The sequence below is a fragment of the Scheffersomyces coipomensis genome (genome assembly GCF_036884675.1).
Source record: "Scheffersomyces coipomensis strain NRRL Y-17651 chromosome Unknown DFJ63scaffold_3, whole genome shotgun sequence".
NCBI lineage: Eukaryota > Fungi > Ascomycota > Pichiomycetes > Serinales > Debaryomycetaceae > Scheffersomyces > Scheffersomyces coipomensis.
The window spans coordinates 2,195,401-2,219,932 of record NW_027042894.1 but is presented as its reverse complement, the minus strand read 5'-3'; the positions used below and the strand labels follow the sequence as shown (position 1 = coordinate 2,219,932).

The window sequence follows — 24,532 nt, the reverse complement described above, 5'->3', positions numbered from 1 at the left end:
ACATTAATCATATATTTATACGTCTAAAATCAAAACTATGTAAAATTTCATTATTCTGGAACTTGTAAACCAACATGATTGGCAGTTCGTTTAACTTTATCTTCTTGATTCATAGTTAATCCAGGATTATATCTCTCTAATAACTCATTATAAACTCTTTGACTACTTAAAAAATTCGATATATTCGATAAATGATTTAATTTATATTTATCATCATGATTTATATCATGAGTTAATTCATGTAATAATGATTCATCCTTTAATTCAGGCTTAACTTCTTCCACATTCGCATTATCGATATCTTGTTTGGTTTTTTGAAGTTGAGTGATTTTTTCATCAATGTCTTGAACTTTAGATTGATTTGATTCCTTTAATGCATTTATTCGATTATAATTTAATAATGTAATTTGTTTTTCAAATGTCTTTTGGAAATGAACTATAGATGATTTATGTTCAATTATGGATAATTCTTGTTTTAAAGCATGATGTAAAGTTTTGAAAGCAGGGAAAACTTTACTACCTATTCTAGTCATCTTTAATGATAGTATATATTATGATATTATATGAGTTACTGTACTTAACTATAACTGTATCCTCCTTAACGCTTTAGAAAAATTTGTCATGGAGGAGGAGGAGACTGAATCATGAAAATGTGATCACGATACTAAAAGCACATGATATTACACGTGCACATTTTTTTGAGAGATTTTTTTTTTGATTTCTTTGATAATAAGAACTCCGTCGGAGACCCATGTTATATACAGGACATAGTTTCAGCCAATTAAAATTAAGCATTTCCTTAATAGTTACCATTTTTTATTAACGGTTAATATAATTTTGAATAAAATGTCTCGGTACCGAGAATTTAAATATTAGGCTGCTAAATTAAATTCAACTGGCCGATGACTTTAAGGCCTACCCTCAACTATTATTGAATCTATGGAAGATTTCTTATTATGGCTTGATCTATGGTTGTACTATAACCATCATCAATTGATCAATACCTTCATCAGTCAACCTAAATACTATATATAACCTGCAATTGAAGTGAATATATAACTAGAACTAATAGTATAATGACCACCTCATTGGAATGAGTGAAAAAAAAAAAGAAATGTCCAACGTTGAATGAACAAATTATGTCGTTTTACATCATATAAAAAATGTCGGTCCAAATTTTTAATTTTATTACCATCTCTCACAGTGTCAACTCCTTATTAGAAAAATTGGAATCAATTAATATTCAATCAATTCTAATTGTATTCTATTCTTTTGGTTATTTTCAATTCTTTCATTGCATTGCATTTCGTATCCATAATCATATCATCATCACAATGTTAAGAAGATCAGCCATTGCTCAAAGTGTATGTATCTCATTTTATTCCAATTCTCATTGATTTCTTCTTCTTCTTCTTAGTTGAAATCATCGACATGGTCCCCGTCGTTCCTTCCATTTCAAACATATGTTTATCTTTTCTTTTCAGGTTGATCAATATCGATTGGAATATCTCCCGAGATTATTCAATAGGATGGATTCACAACCATCAATTCCAATCGTTCCAAGTATCATATGTCTTCACCATTGATCATTCCGTTCATGTCGATCAAAACTGAAAAAAAAGAAAGACATGTCATGGAAAAAGGGGGGAACTTTCCCAAATTCAAACATCATTACTAACATTATCCAATTATAGTCTGCCATTCGTTCATTAGCAACTTATGCATCTCCAGAAGCCGTTTTACCAAAGAAATACGGTGGTAGATATACTGTTACTTTAATTCCAGGAGATGGTATTGGTAAAGAAATCACTGATTCTGTTAAAACCATCTTTAAATCTCAAAATGTTCCAATTGATTGGGAAATCGTTGATGTTAGTGGGGTTGATGAAACTGGTCATAGTGTTAGTGAAGCTGTTGAATCATTAAAAAGAAATAAAGTTGGTTTAAAAGGGATTCTTTTCACTCCAGTTGGTTCAACTGGTAAATCATTAAATGTTGCATTAAGAAAAGAATTAGATATTTATGCTTCATTAGTTTTAATTAAAAATATTCCAGGAGTTAAATCAAGATTAGATGGTATTGATTTTGCTTTAGTTAGAGAAAATACTGAAGGGGAATATTCTGGTTTAGAACATCAATCTTATCCTGGTGTTGTTGAATCATTAAAAATTATGACTAGATTTAAATCTGAAAGAATTGCAAAATTCGCTTTTGATTTTGCTAAAAAGAATAATAGAAAATTAGTTACTGCTATTCATAAAGCTAATATTATGAAATTAGGTGATGGTCTTTTTAGACAAACTGTTAAAGATGTTGGTCAAGATTATAGTGGTATTGAAGTTAATGATTTAATCGTTGATAATGCTTCTATGCAAGCTGTTGCCAAACCTCAACAATTTGATGTTTTAGTTACTCCAAATTTATATGGTTCCATTTTATCAAATATTGGTGCTGCTTTAATTGGTGGTCCAGGTTTAGTTCCAGGTGCCAATTTCGGTAGAGAATATGCTGTTTTCGAACCAGGTTGTAGACATGTTGGTTTAGATATTAAAGGTCAAAACACTGCTAATCCAACTGCTATGATTTTATCTTCTGCTATGTTATTAAGACATTTAGGTTTAAATGATCATGCTGATAAAATTAGTGCTGCTACTTATGAAGTTATTGCTGAAGGTTCTATTAGAACTAAAGATATTGGTGGTACTTCTTCAACTACTGAATTCACTGATGCTATTGTTGATAAATTAAATGCTTAATTTAATTAAAAGTTCATTTAATTAATTCATACAACTACTTCTTACATATATAACCTTTTTTGTTTATTTTGTTACCTCTTATAACTGTTACAATTCTTTCTATACAATGAAACCACCTTTCTTTATGTTAATATAAGAAAAATAGAAACATTTTAAATCATTATCAGTATTCCAACTAGATAACTTCCTCTTCAATTGCAAAATTTACAGTTATTGATGTCATGATTATTTCTCAACCAATTGAAAAATATCAATTTAATTAAAATTTACTTACCCGCACGTTTGTGATGCATCCATGATGGATGTGAAATATCAATACTTATCACAGTATCATCAAGGGATATAGATACAATTGAACAGTGGAGTTATGATGTGATAATTGCCATAATGCTTTAACAATCTCTTCCGTCGGACTACTTCTTTGTAACACCTTAAAAGTAATGACCATTATGTAAATAATTAATTTATTTCAGAGTCAAATCAAACGCTAATTAAACAATTAGTGCTTTAGCCTTGCGAAGAAAAAATGATTTTAGTGAGAAGAGTCGCTAACTTCTAACTGAGTTAGGGAGACCCCTCACTAATTCATTACTGACTCATTTCTCACTAATTCTTCTTTTTTTGTTGACTCTGAGATTTGGTTTATACACTAACGTATATGGTGATGAAATGAGTTACTCCCCAAACTTTAAAATGGAAAATTAATTTCATATAAAATAACAATTGATTCCCAGTAATTCTTTTCTTGTTTCGTTTGGTTTGGTTTTGCTTCTAACGAATTCGATTTCGTTCATCATTAATAAAGTTAAAATTAGTGTTCAAACAAAAAATAATTCATCATGTGTGACGTTGTTTTAGGTTCTCAATGGGGGGATGAAGGTAAAGGTAAATTAGTCGATGTGTTATGTGATGACATTGATGTTTGTGCAAGATGTCAAGGTGGTAATAATGCTGGTCATACTATTGTGGTTGGTAAGACTAAATATGATTTCCATATGTTACCTTCTGGTTTAGTTAATCCAAACTGTCTTAATTTAGTTGGATCAGGTGTCGTTATTCATGTTCCATCATTTTTCCAAGAATTAGAAAATTTAGAAAAGAAAGGATTACATTGTCGTGATAGATTATTTATAAGTTCAAGAGCTCATTTAGTATTTGATTTCCATCAAAGAACTGATAAATTGAAAGAAGCTGAATTATCAATCAATAAAACTGCCATTGGTACTACTGGTAAAGGTATTGGTCCAACTTATTCTACTAAAGCTTCAAGATCAGGTATAAGAGTTCATCATTTAGTTAGTGAAGATCCAGAAGCTTGGGAAGAATTCAAAGTTAGATATAATCGTTTAATTGAATCAAGATTAAAAAGATATGGTGAATTTGATTATGATACTGAAGCTGAATTAAAACAATATGAATTATATCGTGAACAATTAAGACCATTTGTGGTTGATTCAATTGATTTCATGCATACTGCGATTGAAAATAAGAAAAAAATCTTAGTTGAAGGTGCAAATGCTCTTATGTTAGATATTGATTTTGGTACTTATCCTTATGTTACTTCCTCATCAACTGGTATTGGTGGTGTTTTAACTGGATTAGGTATTCCTCCAAAAACCATTAGAAATGTTTATGGGGTTGTGAAAGCTTATACTACTAGAGTTGGTGAAGGTCCATTCCCAACTGAACAATTGAATGAAGATGGTGAAGCTTTACAAACCATTGGAGCTGAATTTGGGGTTACAACTGGTAGAAAGAGAAGATGTGGTTGGTTAGATTTAGTGGTATTAAAATATTCTACTTTAATTAATGGTTATACTTCATTAAACATTACTAAATTAGATGTTTTAGATTCATTTAAAGAAATTAAAATTGGTGTATCATATAAATTAAATGGTGAAACCTTAAAATCATTCCCAGAAGATTTAATTAAATTAGGTAAAGTTGAAGTTGAATATAAAACTTTACCAGGTTGGGAATCAGATATAACAAAAATAAAAACTTATGATGAATTACCAACTAATGCTAAACTTTATCTTAAATTCATTGAAGATTTCGTTGGTGTCCCAATTCAATGGGTTGGAACTGGTCCAGCTCGTGAATCAATGTTAGAAAAAGCTATCTAAGTTGAAATTCTTTGTTAAAATTTAGAAAACACTCTTCCTTCAAAAAAAAAATTGTTTTATTTAATATATCTATATACTTTTCAATAAATTATTTTGTACACATTCATTATAATCGATAATTTCTAGATGTTGTTATCATTATACTGTAAAATAATGATTGTATGCCATTATTTCTTGTCGCATTTTCTTCTGATCCATGTCGCAAATCAGTTTTGTCATTTTTGTTTATTTTCGACATTCTCATGTTTTCCGGTTTCCGATTTGTCTCGTCTCGTCTCCCCACACATTTTCCTTATTACACCGAAATCATACAAATTAAATCCCCACCAAACAAGTTTCAGGTTTACCAGTATTGTTTATGACAAGTTGATATATTTACATGGTTGTATGGTAGAGATAGTGAGAGCAAAGTATTAGTAATGGATATATTACTAACTAATGAAGATCAAAGTGATCTAAAAGGTATGTGTTACAGGATTTGTGGTTTGATGTTTATCTGTCATTAGTTTATGGCCAAAGTATTAACATCATATGTTTAGCTCTTAAAATATCAAGGTATGCTCATAATGCGTTGGATATAACGTTCAAGAAGATGTTTCTTGAGAATAAAACTCACCGATCAGACAATGAAAGTAGTCTTCTTGGTGATATCATTGATCATTCTAAATCAGATAAAATTCAAAAGATTTATAACTTTAAAATTGGTAATAAGAATCATATTATCTTGATATTGAATAGAAATATCATTCAACTATATAAAGAACAACTTGTCAACTATAAAATCGATTCAAAATCGTTCAAGGTTTATGAATTAATCAAAGAATGGAAGAATAGTAATGGTATTTCCAATACCAGTCCAGCAGATTCAAATTCTTCTCAAATGGATGGGATTATAAAAGTAGGAATCATCAATGATAAATATCTTTATAGTTGCTCTAAAGCTGGTAAGTTAATCATTCGAGATTTAATCAATGATGATTCAAAATTCGGTTATAAAGTATATTGGATTGGACAAGTTTCATCCATTTATGTTATGTCAAGAAGTTTTCAAGATATCATTAAAATTATCATTGTTAATAATCATAATGAATTGAAATTGTTTCAAATTGATTTATTATCAAAATATCAAAATAGTCCCCATCATCAACATCAACATCAACATCATCATCAAAGACAATTCAGTGCCAGTAACCCACCCAGTAGTAACAACAACAACAATACAAGTATGGTACTCCCCACTGAAGATTATGAATTCTTACAAGATACAAGATACATTCAAAGCATTCCTCGATTTGAAAACCCAAGACATTTACGAAGAGTTTTCACCTCATTAAGTGTGATTTTAAACCCAGAGGCATTTAATCAAGAGGGTTATATCCCATGGGATGATGCTAGTCGAATACCATTTTTACAACGAACTCTTCGAAATATGAGTTCAAGTAGTCCTAATGAAATGCTTAATTCTAGTTCAAACTTAGTATTAATGCCCATTTGGAGATCCTATATGAATTCCATTAATGCCATCAAACAAGAAAAGTTTTCTAATTGTATTATATCCATCCTTTTGTTTGAAACTTGTGTTATTTGTGGAACTCAATTTGGAAACCTATTGTATTATGATATTACGAAACCAAATACAGTCACTTCAAATAATATTGGTAATAATATGTATAAAAGTATCAAAATATCATCATTCCCCATTATTAATCTTGTCAAACTTAATTATAATCATTTCTTATTCACTGATTCATTATGTAAAGTTGGAATCATTCGAATCAATGTTAGTATTGATGGGTTTAAAATTATAAAGTTTTATGATAACTTGAAATTAGGTCCTATGCTAAAATTCGAATGTATATTACCTCAAGCTATGAATATGACGGCTCCTCATTTGAATTTCGTTAGTCCTATATATTTGATAACTTCAACATTAGAGAATTCGATAATAATTCATAAACTTTATGCTAATAATTCGTGGGAGTTGGTACTTGATTTCCAATTAGATTCAATTATATCCAATTTTTGTATATTGAATAATAATTACAAATCAATACAAGCTTTATTTGGTCATAAGGATAATGATGGCAATATAAATGACCATAAGGAGGGTAGTGAATTAGAAAGATTACAAACTAATGATAGCGTTCATGATAATGGTAATAACAATAAAGATAATAATAGTGATAATGATGAAACTAATGTTAATGATAATGACGATGATACTAATAATAATTACGACAGCGATAAGCTTGAAAATGCCAATAAGAAGGTTAAATATGTTTAAGACTATAGAAAGAGACCTTTAATTAGATGATATATCTTTTAATATATAAAAACTTGTTACTTAATTATTGGTCTATGGAAGACCTTTTGAACTAACTCACTGTTAGATTGATGGCTTTAGAATTTTAAAATCGAGGGCATGCAATTCTACAAAACATTTTCTTCGATAAACTTCTATCACTAGGCGATGGGCTTCCCATGAGATTACATAGGGAACAACCTTTCTCATAAAGCACACCCTTGCCGTCGTAATGAACCAATCAAAATCAATTGTACTTAATAAATAATAAGCTGATTAAGCAATGTAAGGCAAAATCAGGAAATACATCTTTTCAAAAAGAAATCGAAGGAAACCTCCGGCCCTACTGAATTTGCTCATATTACATATTTCTGTGTTGATGTTAATTTCAAATAGTTGCATAGTGCTTAAACTATTAAAAAATAAAAAAAAATTATTATAGATTATATATGTACTTCTATAAAATGAAACCTTCCAGAAAATAGACGGCGAATTTCCATTTCTTGGTTTTATTTTTAAACATAGTTTTGAATATAGCGCACCAATGAAGCTCAAACTTTGATCATCTATCTGAACACCACCCCTCTCATTGCCCCTTCGCTATTCCCTTTACAAATTCAAAATATCAACAAATCTATAGATACGAACTTTTATCGATTTATCATTATTATCTTCAGTAGCATCATCATGTCACCACTATTGCGTTATAATAAACGAAGTAGCGGAAAATTTCATCTTATGCTTATGTGCTTTAATGAACAAACATGAGCTTTGCTATGCGTATGTTGAAGCTACTGATATGTAGAATTGGATTAAGATATAAGAAATCACAACATTGAATGTATGCTTAAGCATTCGTATACTGACTACTTTGATTGCGCTCTTGCTCGGGATAAAAATTATACTTTAGGGAATACTATCCTCATCCAATGGTTAGGGGGTATATTTCGTATTTACTTTTAGTGGCTGCTAAACTTTGTGCGATAAAAATAATCTATGGGAAAAAAATAGAGGAGAAAAAAACAAATCTTTTGGATCATTTTCAATTTTAGCGTCAAGCTTAAATTGATCGGTAGCTATGATAAATGTAAACATGCTAGTATTAAACCTGAACATCTTACTGAGCAACAGATATTAAGTTTATGACATACCCATTCCATGATATTTTAAAGAAAAAAGTTCAATGGCCAACCCTAAAATACTTTGAAGTTTTCCGAAAATATTTATTTCGGTATTATTTTTCAACTTTTATTTTTAAATTATTATAATTATTATTTATAATACTGGGAAATAAGCATAAGAGAGCAGGATAGCCACTGATTTGGTGTATTATAAAAAGATTTTTGAAATATTATGGACTCAATATGAACGCCTCAGATTTTTATAAATTTATTTTTAGGTTATTTTTAACACTCGATTTATTTTTTAAAATATTTTTATCTTAATGTTTCCCAAGATTCATACCAACTTACTTTGGTTTTATGTAAACGTCGAATTTATATATTATGTTTTATGATAACTTTGTAATTTCCGGTTAGTCTTACAAATAAGATAATGGAAGTAAGAAACTTATTGACTTGCCCAAGGGTCAGAAGACCAATTACCTAATATTACTTAATATAGAATAAGAGCCGTTCATAGTCTAAAATATGTACTGGATCCAGGAGCGAATAAATGGTTCCCCACTTTGTCATACATAATACAGAATACATTCAATAATCTTTAAATTTTACTAAATGATTTATAAGATTAAGAATAAACAATTTTAAAACTTTTCGCCGTGTCTCATTAGTTCCTATCTCATAGCATAATATTCAGTCTCCTATTAGAACAGGATGTCTGACTAGTTATTTATTTATTTATTAATAAACTCTTTCGAAATACTGGAAAGCTCATGTTCATAAAATGTATTGAGTACTATATTTCACCAGGTCAATCCTTTGCAACTCACTTATCAAGGTTATTCTCACTCAGTTAAATGAAATGTTATAACTTCATCTAACTGAAATTAGTAGTTAAATTAGAAGAATACACTACACGTGATTGCTATCATCTGATAATTACGAATTTATTAAGTAGAACTATAGTTTACGTTGAAAATTGACGTTCATTGAAGGCTCAAAATAAAAAAAACTAATCACAAAACAAAGAAGAATTAAAAAAAAATAAAAATAAAATATAAAAAATAATTTTTATTTTTTTCTTATTAAAATTATTGCTTCAATTATTTTTAAGATTCAACATTCAACAAGAAGAAAATCCCATTGTATTCATAGCAATTATACCGTTGTGAACTTTCGTATTTCCTATTATTTGGATTCCTTTGTTCTCGGTGCGTTGCGAGGATCTTTCTAAACACTACTATTATAATTACACTCTATATTAATTACAAGCATTTTGAAGAATATTTTCGCTAAGTGTAATACAATAGAAATTATTTCAACCTACTCACACATGTTCATCTCATTGCTCAAACATGAAGTAAAATGAGTCAAGTGGTATCTGCTAGCTAGAATAAGTATGTAGAAATCTCATGTATACTAAGAATAAATCCAGCGCGTTGAGAAAAATTTTTGTGAATTCAAGTTTGTCCACGAGGAATTATCTGCCTACCGCCAGAATTTTCTTCCGATGTCACAAATTTGTATATTTAATGTAAGTTTATTTAAAGATCTGAACCGAAACTAGAACGGAAGCTAATCATCTGTAGTTCTGCAGTCCACACTTTTCGATTGTACTACAAATCATTCAAATTATGAAACCTTAAATAAGGTTAACATTACCAATTTCCTCCTAAAGGCGGAAATTTAGATTTGCTTGCATTTTAATTTTAGTTCAATAATTTAATTGGTTCATCAACTAAACTTTAAAAAAAAATAATTCTGTATTGCTGTGCATCTAGTCCAATTTAGGAATGCAACGTTCAAATTTAGATCTTTTATACCTTTCGTTTATCTATATTTACGCCCCCCTTTTCTCCAGCTTCAAATCAATAAACAAAAAAAACGCACCAATTAATTTTTTTGTGAGTTGTTTCTGGCTATTTGTATTTTCTCGTAAAAAGGTCGCGTAAGAAGAAATCGAGTTTACTGTACAAGTTACTTCAGGATTATTGGTACATTCATAGTCTTCTTTAGAATAATCTTATCAACGAATTATTGCTATGATCATTGTTAGCCATACTTTATATGATACCCTTTCTCCACTTTCAATTTGTTATATGATAGGTCTTCTTGATGGTTATTCCTGCATTCATTTTCTCTTTTAATAGACGCTTTGACTTCTGAACGAGAATATTTTTTATGCAACTGCATTGTGTGCAAGATTTAAAAAATCTTTTTTTTGGCATATTCTGCATGCAAGCTTTGTACATTTTACGAAATTTTAATTATTATTATATGACAGGATGTTACGATTTCAACTGATAATATCCTCCTTTAAGAAATTAGCTTTCTCGATCTGGAAGGAATTACAATTTTAAAGAAATTAGAAGCGTTATTTTTTATCTTTTCTTTACTTATTCCTCTATCGCGACTATATTTGTCTAATATTTTTTAACAGCTTCAGCTACTTTTTGCAGCGTGGTAGTACTAAAGTGCTTTTGATGTGCTTGTTTGATTTCAATGAAATTTTTTTTTCGCAGTAACGACTCCTTTCTGATTTCTTTTTTGATTCTTTTTACCAGTAACCAGAAATCCCTTAGGGATCATATATATATACTATATCCATTCCCCCTGTAAATTTTGATTCTTCATGTTTATGAATTTCTTTTCTTCTTTTCTGATCTTCTTTCTTTTACCATAACGAATTTATCAAGAAGTAATGGTTCAAGCTAAATACTGTGTCGCAGCCTTAGCTATGGCTGCTAAGGCTTATGGTTATACTCTTTCCTATTCCAACTCACTGAGTATTTACGAATCGTCTTCATCAACTCTTATCTCATCAGAAGAATCTACTACTGAATCAACTACTGAATCTTCAAGTAGTGCGTTCCCAACTATCGTTCTTAGTTCTGCTTCTACTGGTGAATTAACTTCATCATCATCCATTTTCTTCCTTTCTTCATATGCCAATTCTTCAAGTTCATACATTGAATCTTCAAGTACTCTTCTTGAATCTTCTGAAGGTACTTCTTCTGAATTAATCTCAACCCAAGAATCATCATCTACTGAAGAATCATCTACTTCAGCAACTGAAGGTACCACTGCTCCAACATCAGGTGAATCTTCTGCTACCGAAGAATCATCAAGTTCTGCTACTGAAGGTACTACTGGTCCAACCACTGGTGGTGAAGCTCCTAGTTCCGAAGAATCTTCCAGTTCTGCTACCGAAGAAACTTCTCCAACTACTGGCGGTGAAACTCCAACCTCTCCAACCACTGGTGGTGAAGCTCCTAGTTCCGAAGAATCTTCCAGTTCTGCTACCGAAGAAACTTCTCCAACCACTGGTGGTGAAGCTCCAACTTCTCCAACTACCGGCGGTGAAGCTCCAACTTCTCCAACTACTGGTAGTGAAGCTCCAAGTTCCGAAGAATCTTCCAGTTCTGCTACCGAAGAAACTTCTCCAACTACTGGCGGTGAAACTCCAACCTCTCCAACTACTGGTGGTGAAGCTCCAACTTCTCCAACTACCGGCGGTGAAGTTCCTCCAACCTCTGCTTCATCTGGTGAATCATCTACTGCTGCTCCAACTGTTTATGGTGCTTTCGAAACTTCCATTGCTCCATTAGCTTTTGTTCCTTTAGATTCAGCTCACTCTCAACCAATCCCAATGGCCCCAGCCTTCGAAGCTTCAATTGGTTTCACTTTCCCAAATGACACTCAACCAGGTGATGTTTTACATCTTGGTTTACCAAATGTCTTCAACCTTTACCAAGGTGCTGGTGGTATCAAGAAGAGAGCTGATGCTACATTATCTTTAACTATTGGTGGTGTTGATTACGCTGATTGTCTTATCACTATGGCTGGTTCTACTAATGATGAAACTACTTTAGATTGTACTGTCACTGATGCCATTCTTACTAATCCTAATGCCAGTGGTTTCATTGTCTTACCATTAGTCTTCAATATTGGTGGTTCGACCTCTGCTTCTGATATTCAAGCTGCCAACGCTTTTGTTCCAGGTTCCCAAGTTATCGCTTTCAACGATGGTCTTAATGATATTTCTACTGAAGTTGATTTCGCCGCTGGTGCTCCATCTCCTGGTGATCCAGATGTTCTTGTTTATGCTTCTAGACCAGAAACATGGGATAATGCTGAAAATTTCTACATTTTAGGTGGAAACTGTTCTTCATTATACGGTTCTGGTGAGCTTACTATTTCTGTTACCGATGGTTCAATTGATTGTGATTCTTGGTCTGCTGGTATTACCAACAGTCTTAATGCTTGGTACTTCCCAACCACTTTTGAAACTTTAAGCAGTATCACTGTTGCTTCATGTTCAGCTGATTCTATTGTTATTTCATACTGGGGTGTTCCAACTGGTTACAGACCATTCTTCAGTGTTGATGCTTCAACCGATGGCGCTATTGCTGCCACCTTTAATGATACTCACTCTTGTATTGCTTTACCACTTTCTGGTTCTTCAGCTTCTGAAGGTGCAACTATTAGTGTTGGTTCTACTGTTACCACTGAAACTTACACAACTGAAACTATTTTCAGTTCAACTGAAACTTACACCACTGTTATTGATGGAACCACCGAAGTTATTACTACTGTTGTCCCAGTTACTTCAGAAGAAACCATTACCACCAGTTTCACTGAACTTGTTCCAGTTACTACTGAAACTGCTACTACCACTGAAACCACTGGTACCGGTGCTAGTAAATCATACATCACTACCGATGTTGTTCTTACCACTACCATTACCACCACCTACTGTCCAGAAGGTCAAGATAACACTATCACCACTACTGAAGTTTTAGTTACAACAATTGAAACTACTTACTGTCCAGAAGAAGCTGCTGAAACTTCCAGCAAATCTTACACCACCGAAGAAACTGTTATTACTACTACCCTCACTACTACTTACTGTCCAGAAGGTCAAGACACTACTCTTACCACCACTGAAGTTTTAGTTACAACTATTCAAACCACTTACTGTCCAGAAGAAGCTGCAGCTAGTGCTGCTGCTGAAGCTGAAGCTGAAGCTGCTGCTGCTGCTACCACCAAAGCTGCCGGTGAAGAAGTTGCCGCTACCACTACCGGTGTTGCTGCTACCACTACTGGTGCTTCTACTGCCCCAGCTGCTGAAGGTACCGAAACTGAAGTTGTTAACATCACTTCAACTCTCAGTGAAGGAACTCCTGCTGCTGCTTCTACTGGTGCTTCAGCCTCAGCTGCTGCTACTGGAAGTGCTGCTGTATCCACTTATGAAGCTGGTTCTAACAGAGCTCAATACTCATTCTCCTTATTAGTCGTTTTATTAGCCTCTTACTTATTTTAAGTAGCTCATTGCCAATTTAGCATTTCGAAACTAGGATTAAATCGATTAGATTTCTTTTGTTCATAAAATTGTTTTAGCAAAATATCCATTTCATCATCTTCTTCATTTAATTTATTATTATTTTTACATATTAGTATTGGTTAGTTTTCTTCATTTTCGGTTATTAGATTAACAAACGTTTCGGTTATCATTGCTTATTTAATTTCGAGGTAATAGATATAATTTTTTATTGCATATAAACAATTCACTTCATACTTGTAGATTATAAATACCCAATTAAATTGAACAGCTGATTGTAGTAGTAAAATTAGTGGTTGATGTAATATTATGTGTGGGTATTGTAGTTTTTGCACTCTGAACTGGTCGTGCAGAGGAAAATAGTTTAGTGTAATCAACAAATCTGAAAAGTTACTAATAACTTTAATATCTTGCCACCAATTACTTTTAGTTCAGCAAAAGATATGAGTTCTTTCAAGTTAAGTGCTACTCTCAATGGCCATGAGCAAGATGTTAAAAGCTTAGCTGTACCTTCTGACGATACGATAATATCGGGTCTGAGAGATGGAACGGTTAGAATATGGTCCAGTCATAACGGCAAATGGAATAGTGTAGAATCATCAGCTTCAAATATAATATCATTCACTTCACCTACAGCAAGCTTCATTAACTCAATTGCATTCATAGATTCCAGAACCAATGAACCTTTAATAGCTGCAGGTTCTCAAGATGCTATGATTTATTTATCTGAATTGATTGCTTCAGACAGTAAACCGAATGATGATACTGGTAAATATCAATTGATAGGACACGAGGGTAATGTTTGTTCGTTATCTTATAATGATGGTCAATTGATATCATCGTCTTGGGACGCAACAGCTAAAGTGTGGGATCTCAACACATTTGAAATCAAGTTCAATTTAAAGGGTCACGAATATTCTGTCTTGGATGCTAAAATTATTGGTGGAACTAAGTTTATCACCTGTTCTGCTGATAAAACTATCAGAATTTGGGACGGTTCTCATGAGGTTGCCCGTTTTGACAATGGTCATAAAGATGTGATTAGAAAGTTACATGTCTTGAAAGATAAGAATCAATTTGCATCTACTTCTAATGATGGAACCATTAAGGTTTGGGATATAACCAGCGGAAAAGTATTACAGACTTTATATGGACATGAATCATTTGTGTATGACGTTTCAGAGTTACCCAATGGAGACTTAGTTTCTGTTGGTGAAGATAGAACAGTGAGAGTTTGGAAGAATGGTTCTATTTCTCAAGTTATTACATTGCCATGTATCTCTGTTTGGACAATTGGTGTTTTTCCAAATGGTGATTTCGCTGTAGGTGGATCAGACAATTTGATAAGAGTATTTACTAAAGATCCTTCTAGATTTGCTGGTGAAGATGAGTTGAAACAGTTTAAGGCAGAGCTAGAACAATCGAGTATTGCTGAACAATCGTTAGATGAATTAAAGAAGACTGATATTCCAGGATTAGATGCATTAACACGTCCTGGAAAGCATGAAGGTGCCACATTAATGGTCAAAAATGTAGAAGGAGGCATTGAAGCCCATCAATGGTCTGGAGGTGAATGGCATAAAATTGGAGATGTTGTAGGATCTTCAAAATCTGAATCCAAAAAAGTTCATAATGGTCAAGAATATGATTATGTGTTTGATGTTGATATCGAAGATGGAGCTCCGCCTTTGAAGTTGCCATATAATATTAATGAAAATCCATATGTTGCCGCAGAAAGATTTTTAGCTGAAAATGAATTACCTGCTAGTTATACTGAAGAAGTGGTACAATTTATTAATACCAATAGTTCAGGATTTAACATCCAAGAACTGTCAGGAAACATAGAGGTGGAAAATCCTTACGCTGACAATTATATAAGATCTCATCAAAAGCTCAAGGTAATTCCTGAACAAACATACATATCATTTGTGGATTATAAGCCACCACAAATACTTAATGGTATAAAGAAATTAAATGAAGAACAAGTTGAAAATAAATTCAGCACTGAAGATTTAGATTTGATAAAGATTGTCTTAGAAGATTTGACCTCAGAAGGAGCCATGGAATTGTTGTTGAAATATATTCCAAAAATCACTACTGAATGGCTTCAAGAGACCAGATTAATTGGATATGATTTATTGAGATTAGCTATTCCTAAAATTTCATCAGAAGAGTTTTTAAGCAATACTGAAGCTCAAGAAACTGTATTACTTATTCTTAATGTGGGTATAGATCTTGTTGATGAGAAATCGGTTCCATTATTTATGATGATTTTAAAAGCTTTGAATAATTTGATTGATACTACTTTGTTCATACAGTTATTTGTTGATCCCGAAGGCATTGAAAATGGTCAAGATAGGAAATACAAGTTCAATGACTACTTTAAAGAATTATTAAAGTCTATTAGTTCAAAAGCGGTGTTATTATCTAGTTCTGAAGTGGGAAAACAACATAAACTTTATAATGCATCCATTACAACGTTGGCTACCTTAATCTACAATTTATCAGCATATCATCTTTATTTGGAAGGGTTTTCTGAAAATCCCAAATCAGCATTGCCTGTGGTGAAATTAAGTTTATTGGTAGGTGATATTATATCTGCCACAAACAATGAAGAAGCTGCTTACAGATTAGTTGTAGGTTATGGAAATTACAGATATGCTAAAGTATTTGATAGTAAACCAAGTTGGTTAAATAGTATCAAACAAAAGCATGCAAAAGAAGCTAGATTTGCTAATATATTTGAAGATCTACAAAATATTTGATTCTGTTATATAGATTCTTTAAATTTCATCCATTAACTTAGAAATATACACGTATAGAATGATCAATAACTCTCTCAATAATATAATTCTGGAACTTTATGAACATAATGCACCAACTTTTGAGCCACATCTAAATTGGTATTATCTGACAATTCTACTATGGAATAAACAGTTACATCCAAACTATTAGAACTCACTTTTCCTATGAATTCATAAATCTTACCAACACTTGGGTATTCGTTTGAATCTTGAATTTGTATTCTCACTTCACCATTACTATCGACAACACCAGCAGCTCTAGATGTATCGTAACTTTGAACTTTCCCTATCAAACGCACAAGTTGACCCTTGTGTGTTTCTAACAATGTTGCATCTATCCTTATTTGACTAGCTTCCATCTTGTATATGTTTTGATCTGTTGTAGTTGAAGTTGAAGTTAGAGATATAAATTTCAACTTTCAGTTTTTGATTTCAAAGTACGCGTTTGTTTGCACCACCAAAAAAAATGATGATGATAATTGTTATATACAGTAATTTATTAAATTTATATAAAGTCTAAGTTTTAACAGTTACACAATTCATGTAAGAATTCACCAGCTTGACCCTTTTCTTCAGCTCTCATTAAGCTTTCACCAATCAAGAATCCATCTACGTTATCATTATATTTGTAATGTTTGACATCGTCTACAGAAGTTATACCTGATAATGCCAATACCAATACATCACCTTTTCTAGCTGAAGATTTTGCATCTTTAACTAAAGAAGTTGTGGTATTAAGGTCTACGTTGAATGTAGTAAGATTTCTATTATTGACACCAATGATTAATGGTTCTTCATTAGACCCGTTGTATGTCAATTTTAATGCCTGGTCTAATTCTGGTTTATCATTCACTTCCACTAAAGGAACCATTCCTAAAGATAAAGAATATTCATATAATTCTTGTAATAAAGTGAAATTGTCTAACATCTTGACAATTAATAGCACAGTATCAGCACCAGCTAATCTGGCTTCCAAGATTTGATATTTGTTGAAGATGAATTCTTTTCTTAATACAGCTGGTCTTTTATATCCACTGGTAGTAGGTAAGTCAATGACTTTTCTGATTAATGATAAATCATCCAAAGAACCTTTGAACCATTTTGGTTCGGTTAATACTGAAATAGTAGAACATCCATTAGTCGCGTATGTCAAAGCTTGATTAGCTGGATGGGCAGCAATATTGATATTTCCTTTGGATGGTGATGCTCTTTTAAATTCTGATAAAATGATAGATTGTTTTAAATCTGATTGAGTATACTTTAATCTATCATAGAAATTGATTAATGGAGGGGCTAAACCTAATGCATAAGAAGTTTCTAAATCTTTAATTGATTTACCAGGTATTTTTTCAATAATCTCATAATCTAATTCACGTTGTTTATAGATTTTAGTTAAGATATTTTCTTGCTTACTCTTAACTCTTTTCAAGGTATTTCCATTTTCTTCCCAAGTACCACCATTAATGGCTAATAAATTGTTTATCATTAATTGACCAGATTCAGTTAAAATCGATTCAGGATGGAATTGAACTCCTTCAATAGTATATTCTTTATGTCTTACACCCATAATAATTTCAGGTGATGTTTCAGTTCTTGCAGTAACTTCTAAACATTCAGGTAAAGTTTGTGGACTACCAGCTAATGAATGATATCTGGTGACAGCAACAGATTGAGGAACATTGGCAAACATACCCTTCCCATCATGTTTTATAGTCGTAGTTTTCCCATGAACGATTTCTCCAGCATATAATACATCTCCTCCAAATACTTCAAACATACATTGAAGACCCATACAAACACCAAATATTGGTAATTTTCCTTTAAAGTAATCAATCACTTCTCTGGAAATACCGGAATCAGTCTTAGGATGACCAGGACCAGGAGAAATGAATATAACATCTGGTTTAATCCTATTTTCAATGGTTTCAATATCGGTTTGATCATTTCTTATAACATCCACTTTGGAACATAATGGTGATTGATATAAGTATTGATACAAATTCCAAGTGAAGGAATCGTAATTATCTATCATCAACACATGTTTCTTCTCCAATGAAAGGACCATCTTGATCTGGGATCGTTAACTACAAACTATAGATATATCAAATTCAATTCATTTTCACTAATATTAATTTTTTTTTCAGTACGACCTGACTCATTTTACGCTTTACAAGAATTTTACAGTTTATGTCACTTTTCAAAGTTTCTACAGTTTACATAAAATTTACAGATTATCTAACATGTACTTTTTTTTTATTAACCTAATTATTATTATAATATACTTTTCCTAAGAAGTTAAGGATATAGTCTTTTTAATCGATCTTCCTTCTATTTCTTACCCTTGCACCTATTGATTCACCTTTTATCTTTGCGTTTTCAATTTCATGGGGATCTTCAATGTCTACACCATGTAAAACTATTGAACTAACCAATTCTAAAATAAGCATGAATAATGATGATAATATGGCAAGACAATAATTTGAAATACTTACCCCAATGTCTAACCATGAACCTTCAGTTCTTACCAAGAAGAAGAAATTCAAAGAAAGGAAATCACTTGTAGAAATAATTAAAGTTGAAATAGTAAACTTTTTAATATCCAATCTATGATTCATTATACCTAAACAAGTAGATAATAAAACATAAGGAATTATTAATTTAAGCATTAATAATGCTCCCATTGGGAATGGATCAAAAATAGGAATCAATCTGTATACCGAATCTAATGAAAATGATGAAATAGATGCAATGTTACCTGTACCAAAGAATGCCAATTGTAAGAAAAAGAACCCAACGATAGATATTCTAATAACTTGCAACCAATAACCTTTAGGCACAGTACCTGATTGTTTGTCAAGAATAGAAATGTCAACCTTTAATAATTCTTCAATATTTAACCATTGGAGTAAAATCAATGAATAACCAACATAAAATAATAATTCAAATGAAATAGTCAAAATAATAAAGGTTGGAATAAAAGCAATAAATATAATCAAGAGTCTAAGTTGATAATTCTTTGATGGATAGAATGAGTGCCATGTTGGCCAAACCACTAATGAAACAACAAAACCGACCCACCCGATAACCTGTGAATATAATGGTAAACCAGTTCTAGCTTGTAATGATAAAACAGAGACATTTGTGGCAAATAAGATCACAGGAATAGTTGATAATTGGGCAAGGACCAATGTTTTATGGATGGATTCAATCTTCTGATTGAACACTTTGTAAACTCCTGCAAGAGCTACAACAGTAGCAAATGCAGCCCCCACATTTATTTGAACCAAACTTTCTACTTTAACAGGATCTAAGTTTGTGAAAATACACATCAACAAACAATTGAAAAACCAGAATACTTTAACAGGAGTTGATATTTTTTCGAAACTATCAATCAAAGTTGGATATAATCCAATGAATGCAAAAATAATTGAGAACATGAATCTTTCAAAGAAACCATAAGCTATACCCTCATACATAGCAATAAAAGAAAACGCCACCACAGCTTTGGTTGTGTTGGAAATACCATAGAATAATTTGTTCCATCCCTTTACTAAGATAACCTTTTCACTTAAGATATCGTACCAAAAGTATAATGGGAATGCAGCATACATATAGTAGTTGAAAGGAGAGTCTTGGAAAAACAACAATGAGTTGATTCCAGCACCCAATATAACAAAGAATGATTGTAATAACAAACTACTGTTACTAGAAAAGTGTTTTACCTCCTTCTCAGATAAGATGAATAACTTCAAGAAAATGTTGAACGAGAAAACAATCCATCCAAAGAATCCTAATGTGACAATAGATCTCAATAATAGCCAATTATAGGTTTGTAAATAGTTCAATCCATCTAAAGCAGTTTTCATTAATTCTTCAGCGAGTTGGATTGCCTCCGCTTCAATAGCAGCGTCATAATTGGTTTCTAATTGATCAATTAAATTAATGATTTCAGATCTATAATGAGCAATTGACTTTTCTTCAAATGGTCTGTAAGGCTTGAACTTAAGCTGATGTTCATAAACTTCCTGTTCTTTGACAAAATATTGTTCAACAATGGCCAATGCATTGGCATATAAGGCTTTAATCTTCGTAACAGAATCGGTATCAAGATAACTCAAGGGTAATTCACCAACTGAATTAGCTGGATAATTTGCCCCAATTAAGTAAGCCATTAATGAGGCAATATCAGCTTGCTTAACATCATTTCTAGCTAAATGATCAAATTCCCATGTATCAAAATAAGTATCTTCGAAGCCACTGGCAATTGGATCTTGTTTTAAAAGTTGTTGTTCTGGACTCGATAAATCCTTGATTAACTTAGGTTTATTTACACCTGCACCCCAAGCAATTAAAGGTGTTCTTGTATTATCTGGATGTCCATCACCATGAGAACCGAAATCTGACATACCATGATCAGCAGTAAACACAAAGGCAGTTTCATCATCACCAAAGAATTCATGAATCTTTGGAATTAATTTGGATAATTTTTCATCGATATATTCAATATTATCATAATATTCAGCCGAGTACGGACGATAAGAATGACCAGCAGTATCAGGTCCAAGTAAATGTAAGAAGAACACATTACCATCTTGAGTTAATTCATCATGTAAAGTCTGATTAGTTTTCAGTTCAGTCATTAATTCATCCAAATGTTTGAAAACAAATGCATCTAATTCAATTGAGCTTTGAGTGAAATCTTCAAATTCATGACCATACATACAAACATCAATTCTACCTGGAACCACTCCTTCACCATAGGCAAACATTGGTAAAATATCAGGAGACCCAAAGGAGTATGTATGTTTTGATTGGTTAAAGAATGAATCAAAATCAACAGGATTTTCTTTCCAACCCTTAGTGACGGCAGAAACATCTTCATAAAACCCAGCAATCATGGCAACATGACCTGGTCTTGATTCAGTAGGCATACGAGTATTTGAAATACCCCATGTACCTTCATTTTCGACAATGCTCCTTAAATAAGGAGCCAAGTATTTGTATTCACCTGTACCTGGATGTGTTAACTTTTGGAAAGTCTTATCTGCTCTTAAACCATCCCCAACTATTAAAAACAATCTCTTAGCTGGTGGTTTCGCAGTTGAAATATGATGATCCATTCCATGAACTAACGGCAGGACAAAATAAATATCAAAGATCGACCATAAATAAAAGAAATGGAATGCCAACCCTATGAAGAGTAACAATTGACGATTCCTGTTCATGACTGGCGGTGACTTTAACTATGTATTCTAGTTGTTGCAAATAGGTATCGTTGTCCTTCTTCCTCTTCTTCAGATCGAAAAATATAAAAATAAAAATAGTGTCAACAAACGCGCGTAATAGTCTGAAAAAGTCTACTAAGGTTGTTAGCAACCACTACAACGTGTTTTTTGGTTTCTCTTTTTATTAAAGTAAAATATAGACTCTATATAATCAGAAGATTTCTCTATATAATACAGGGGAGGAGTTAGAGTAACTACCAGTTACTTTCAGTTTTCTTCATATTTATCCATCCACAATTCTGTTTATAAATACTCATGACATTCGTAAAGATTCGTAATTGCTCAGTATATTCTTGATTGACTTGTAAATCTCTTCGCAAACATTGTTGATATACTTCATGATTTATTTGTTTATTGACCTCATCAAATAATTCTTCATCTTTAGAAGCTCTCTCCAATTGATATTGAACAATAAGCTTTTTATATGATAAGAATTCTCGATGATAATTATTCATTTGCGTTACGTATCTTTCCCAGCCATTTCGAGTGATGTATGGATCTATACTTGCATTTGGAGTGGCGGGAGGTTCGCATTCAAGAATAGATGGTGAAGCATGTAAATCAAATACTGTAAGTGATTTTGGTTTAGCAGGGGTTCCAGGATTATAACCTCTAACTGTATTTTTATTAATGGGGGTTGAAAGAGTTTCTGCTTGAGATGATCCATCATAAAATTCAGCAACCTTAGCTTTTTTGGATTGAGATGAAGATACTTCTCCACTGGGTTTTCTTCTCCCATTCAAATGAGGTAAGCTATTAAGCATATCAGCATAATCTGTTTGTTCTATATTATTTTCTCGTAACACTTCATTTATTGAAACGTATGAGAATGCTGTATTTCCTCTCTTAACAGAAGCATTACCAGCTTCAAATGAGGTAGGAATACTTGTACTACGAACATAACTTTGATTAGGGTAGGTAGTTCTCTTAGGAGATGTAGCCCTTTTATACATTCTTGGCTCAGTTCTTGGAATAGGAATAGGACCAGAACCATTTGTAAATACATCATCTGAAAGTTTTCCTCCTGGTTGATATGGTAAATCGGGTATTTCTTCATCCACATCAACCACTATATCAGCAGCAGAAGCTGCTGCCGCAGCTGCAGCTTTTTTAGCACGACTATGTTCATTAGATTCATCATCATCTAATACAATTGGATCAGCTGAATCTTCTCCATGCATTTGTGAAGAAGAAACCGGAGTGGCAGGAGGAGTTTGACCCGGAAGATATTCTACGAAATAATCATCATCTTGATCATTTGCAGAATCTCCCTTTTTGGATGGTTTCTTTGTTGTTCCATTTGTAGGTACCTGTGATGGTACTCTTATATTATTCTTCACGGGTTCATTCTTATCCAACCGAGCACCTTTCAAGAGTTCATCAAATTCATCTTGACTTATGAAATCAGTAGGTCGTTGTTGTCTTGCCTTTTTCTCAGCTGATGCTTTACCTTCTTTATATCTTAAATTTTCATCCATTCTTTCCTTTAAAATTTTTTCCCTCTCATCCTCTTCTTTCTTCTTTAATAAATCAGCCATCACTGACTCTTGCTTTTTGGGATTTTTTGACATGGCATCTAGTTTGTCCTTTACAGATTGAACTTTGGCAGCACTTGCTTCTTTTTGAGCTCTTTCAGCTTCTTCTCTTTCTTTTATGATCTTTTCTTCTAGATGTCGTCTTTTTCTATCTTCTTCTTCCTTTCTTTGTCTGGCAAGGATTTCTTCTCTTAATCTTTGAGCTTCATATTTAGCTCTTTCATCATCAGCTTTTCTTTGAGTATCTTCCTTTCGATTGAAAAATCCATGCAAATCAGAATAGCCTGATCCAAAGGGAGAACGATATGATTGGTACCTTGAAGAATAAGTAGTATGGGATGGTGTAAATTGAGGTATAGCACCTAATTGTATATCATAAGCTCTTTTTGTATCATCATTCTTCAATGTTTCATAAGCACTACTTATTTGAAGGAATTTATCATGATGTTCCTTCACATGTGTTTTATCAGGATGATATTTCAATGAAAGCCTTTTGAATGATTTCTTTATTTCTTCAGTGGTTGCCGTTCGTGATAGCTCCAACACTGCGTAAAAATCTTGTGATGAGGAGGACATAGTCAATTATTGTTGTTTCAAGTCCTTCCTTCACCCTCTTCGACGTTATTAGTGTATTGAAATCAAATGTGATTATTCTATATGGAATATATCATTAAGTTTGTGATGTCTTTTAACTTGACTTTAACTTTTGATAACTCAGTTTGATCTCATTGTTATGCTTTTTTTCCTGTTTTCAAATTTGATACTGTAAAATTTAATTTTTGTATTGTGAGCATAATTGAATAGTTTCATCATAGTAAAATAGGGTATTATAAGGAAGAATAATATGTATTTGAACTATTAACCATATATATGAGAAGTGATAGAAACTAAGTTAAATAAGATACTCTCCATTAAGACTTTCACATTGAAAGTCTTCTTTTGACGTTATCCTAACGTTGTTCTCCAACTATCGTAAAATAAAAGATTGTCGATTTGCAACTAGAAACAAAATAATCTTCACATGTATTGAACTATTCAACAGATAAATATAATCAAAGATATAATCATCTAATTAATTATAATCTAATCTAGGCTGCAAAACTTTAAAAATCGTCATGGATTAATCGTGGCCGAGGACAGGACTCATCATATACTGATTATCTTTTTTAACTATTGCAGTTTGGATGTTGTAAACCCCAATTGTTTTTACCCTTAACTAAAAAAAAATATCATAGCCCTTTGAACTAAAACAAAGTTGGGGA

General features: G+C 32.3%; 10 protein-coding genes across 10 annotated transcripts; 5 read left to right on the top strand and 5 right to left on the bottom strand. All coding sequences in view use genetic code 12, as the record gives it.

Moving 5' to 3' along the window:
- Positions 1-7: 7 nt before the first annotated feature.
- Positions 8-848, bottom strand: DFJ63DRAFT_138175 (uncharacterized protein). The gene has a single exon (XM_064903406.1). It carries the CDS (start codon positions 531-533, stop codon positions 51-53), a length of 483 nt encoding a protein of 160 aa, XP_064763148.1. The 5' UTR covers positions 534-848; the 3' UTR covers positions 8-50.
- Positions 849-3,176, top strand: IDH1 (isocitrate dehydrogenase (NAD(+))). Its single transcript, XM_064903407.1, has 2 exons — positions 849-1,364; positions 1,695-3,176. Exons 1-2 carry the CDS (start codon positions 1,164-1,166, stop codon positions 2,754-2,756), a joined length of 1,263 nt encoding a protein of 420 aa, XP_064763147.1. The 5' UTR covers positions 849-1,163; the 3' UTR covers positions 2,757-3,176.
- Positions 3,177-3,595: 419 nt separating this feature from the next.
- ADE12 (adenylosuccinate synthase) lies at positions 3,596-4,882 on the top strand (the record flags this gene model as incomplete). The annotated part of the gene is made up of 1 exon (XM_064907457.1): positions 3,596-4,882. The coding sequence occupies one exon, from the start codon at positions 3,596-3,598 to the stop codon at positions 4,880-4,882; it is 1,287 nt and encodes a 428-aa protein (XP_064763146.1).
- Positions 4,883-5,474: 592 nt separating this feature from the next.
- On the top strand, positions 5,475-7,166 carry DFJ63DRAFT_313122 (uncharacterized protein; the record flags this gene model as incomplete). Its single annotated transcript, XM_064906113.1, has 1 exon — positions 5,475-7,166. One exon carries the CDS (start codon positions 5,475-5,477, stop codon positions 7,164-7,166), a length of 1,692 nt encoding a protein of 563 aa, XP_064763145.1.
- Positions 7,167-11,006: 3,840 nt separating this feature from the next.
- DFJ63DRAFT_313121 (cell-wall agglutinin N-terminal ligand-sugar binding-domain-containing protein) lies at positions 11,007-13,628 on the top strand (the record flags this gene model as incomplete). Its single annotated transcript, XM_064906112.1, has 1 exon — positions 11,007-13,628. One exon carries the CDS (start codon positions 11,007-11,009, stop codon positions 13,626-13,628), a length of 2,622 nt encoding a protein of 873 aa, XP_064763144.1.
- Positions 13,629-13,859: 231 nt separating this feature from the next.
- DOA1 (Doa1p) lies at positions 13,860-16,692 on the top strand. Its single transcript, XM_064903408.1, has one exon. The coding sequence runs from the start codon at positions 14,090-14,092 to the stop codon at positions 16,409-16,411; it is 2,322 nt and encodes a 773-aa protein (XP_064763143.1). The 5' UTR covers positions 13,860-14,089; the 3' UTR covers positions 16,412-16,692.
- DFJ63DRAFT_138304 (uncharacterized protein) lies at positions 16,449-16,891 on the bottom strand. The gene has a single exon (XM_064903411.1). The coding sequence runs from the start codon at positions 16,807-16,809 to the stop codon at positions 16,486-16,488; it is 324 nt and encodes a 107-aa protein (XP_064763142.1). The 5' UTR covers positions 16,810-16,891; the 3' UTR covers positions 16,449-16,485.
- On the bottom strand, positions 16,693-18,639 carry TRP3 (bifunctional anthranilate synthase/indole-3-glycerol-phosphate synthase). The gene has a single exon (XM_064903409.1). The coding sequence runs from the start codon at positions 18,513-18,515 to the stop codon at positions 16,974-16,976; it is 1,542 nt and encodes a 513-aa protein (XP_064763141.1). The 5' UTR covers positions 18,516-18,639; the 3' UTR covers positions 16,693-16,973.
- A 52-nt stretch (positions 18,640-18,691) lies between these two features.
- MCD4 (mannose-ethanolamine phosphotransferase) lies at positions 18,692-21,840 on the bottom strand. The gene has a single exon (XM_064906994.1). The coding sequence runs from the start codon at positions 21,673-21,675 to the stop codon at positions 18,763-18,765; it is 2,913 nt and encodes a 970-aa protein (XP_064763140.1). The 5' UTR covers positions 21,676-21,840; the 3' UTR covers positions 18,692-18,762.
- DFJ63DRAFT_138183 (uncharacterized protein) lies at positions 21,839-24,006 on the bottom strand. The gene has a single exon (XM_064903410.1). The coding sequence runs from the start codon at positions 23,844-23,846 to the stop codon at positions 21,930-21,932; it is 1,917 nt and encodes a 638-aa protein (XP_064763139.1). The 5' UTR covers positions 23,847-24,006; the 3' UTR covers positions 21,839-21,929.
- Positions 24,007-24,532: the final 526 nt, after the last annotated feature.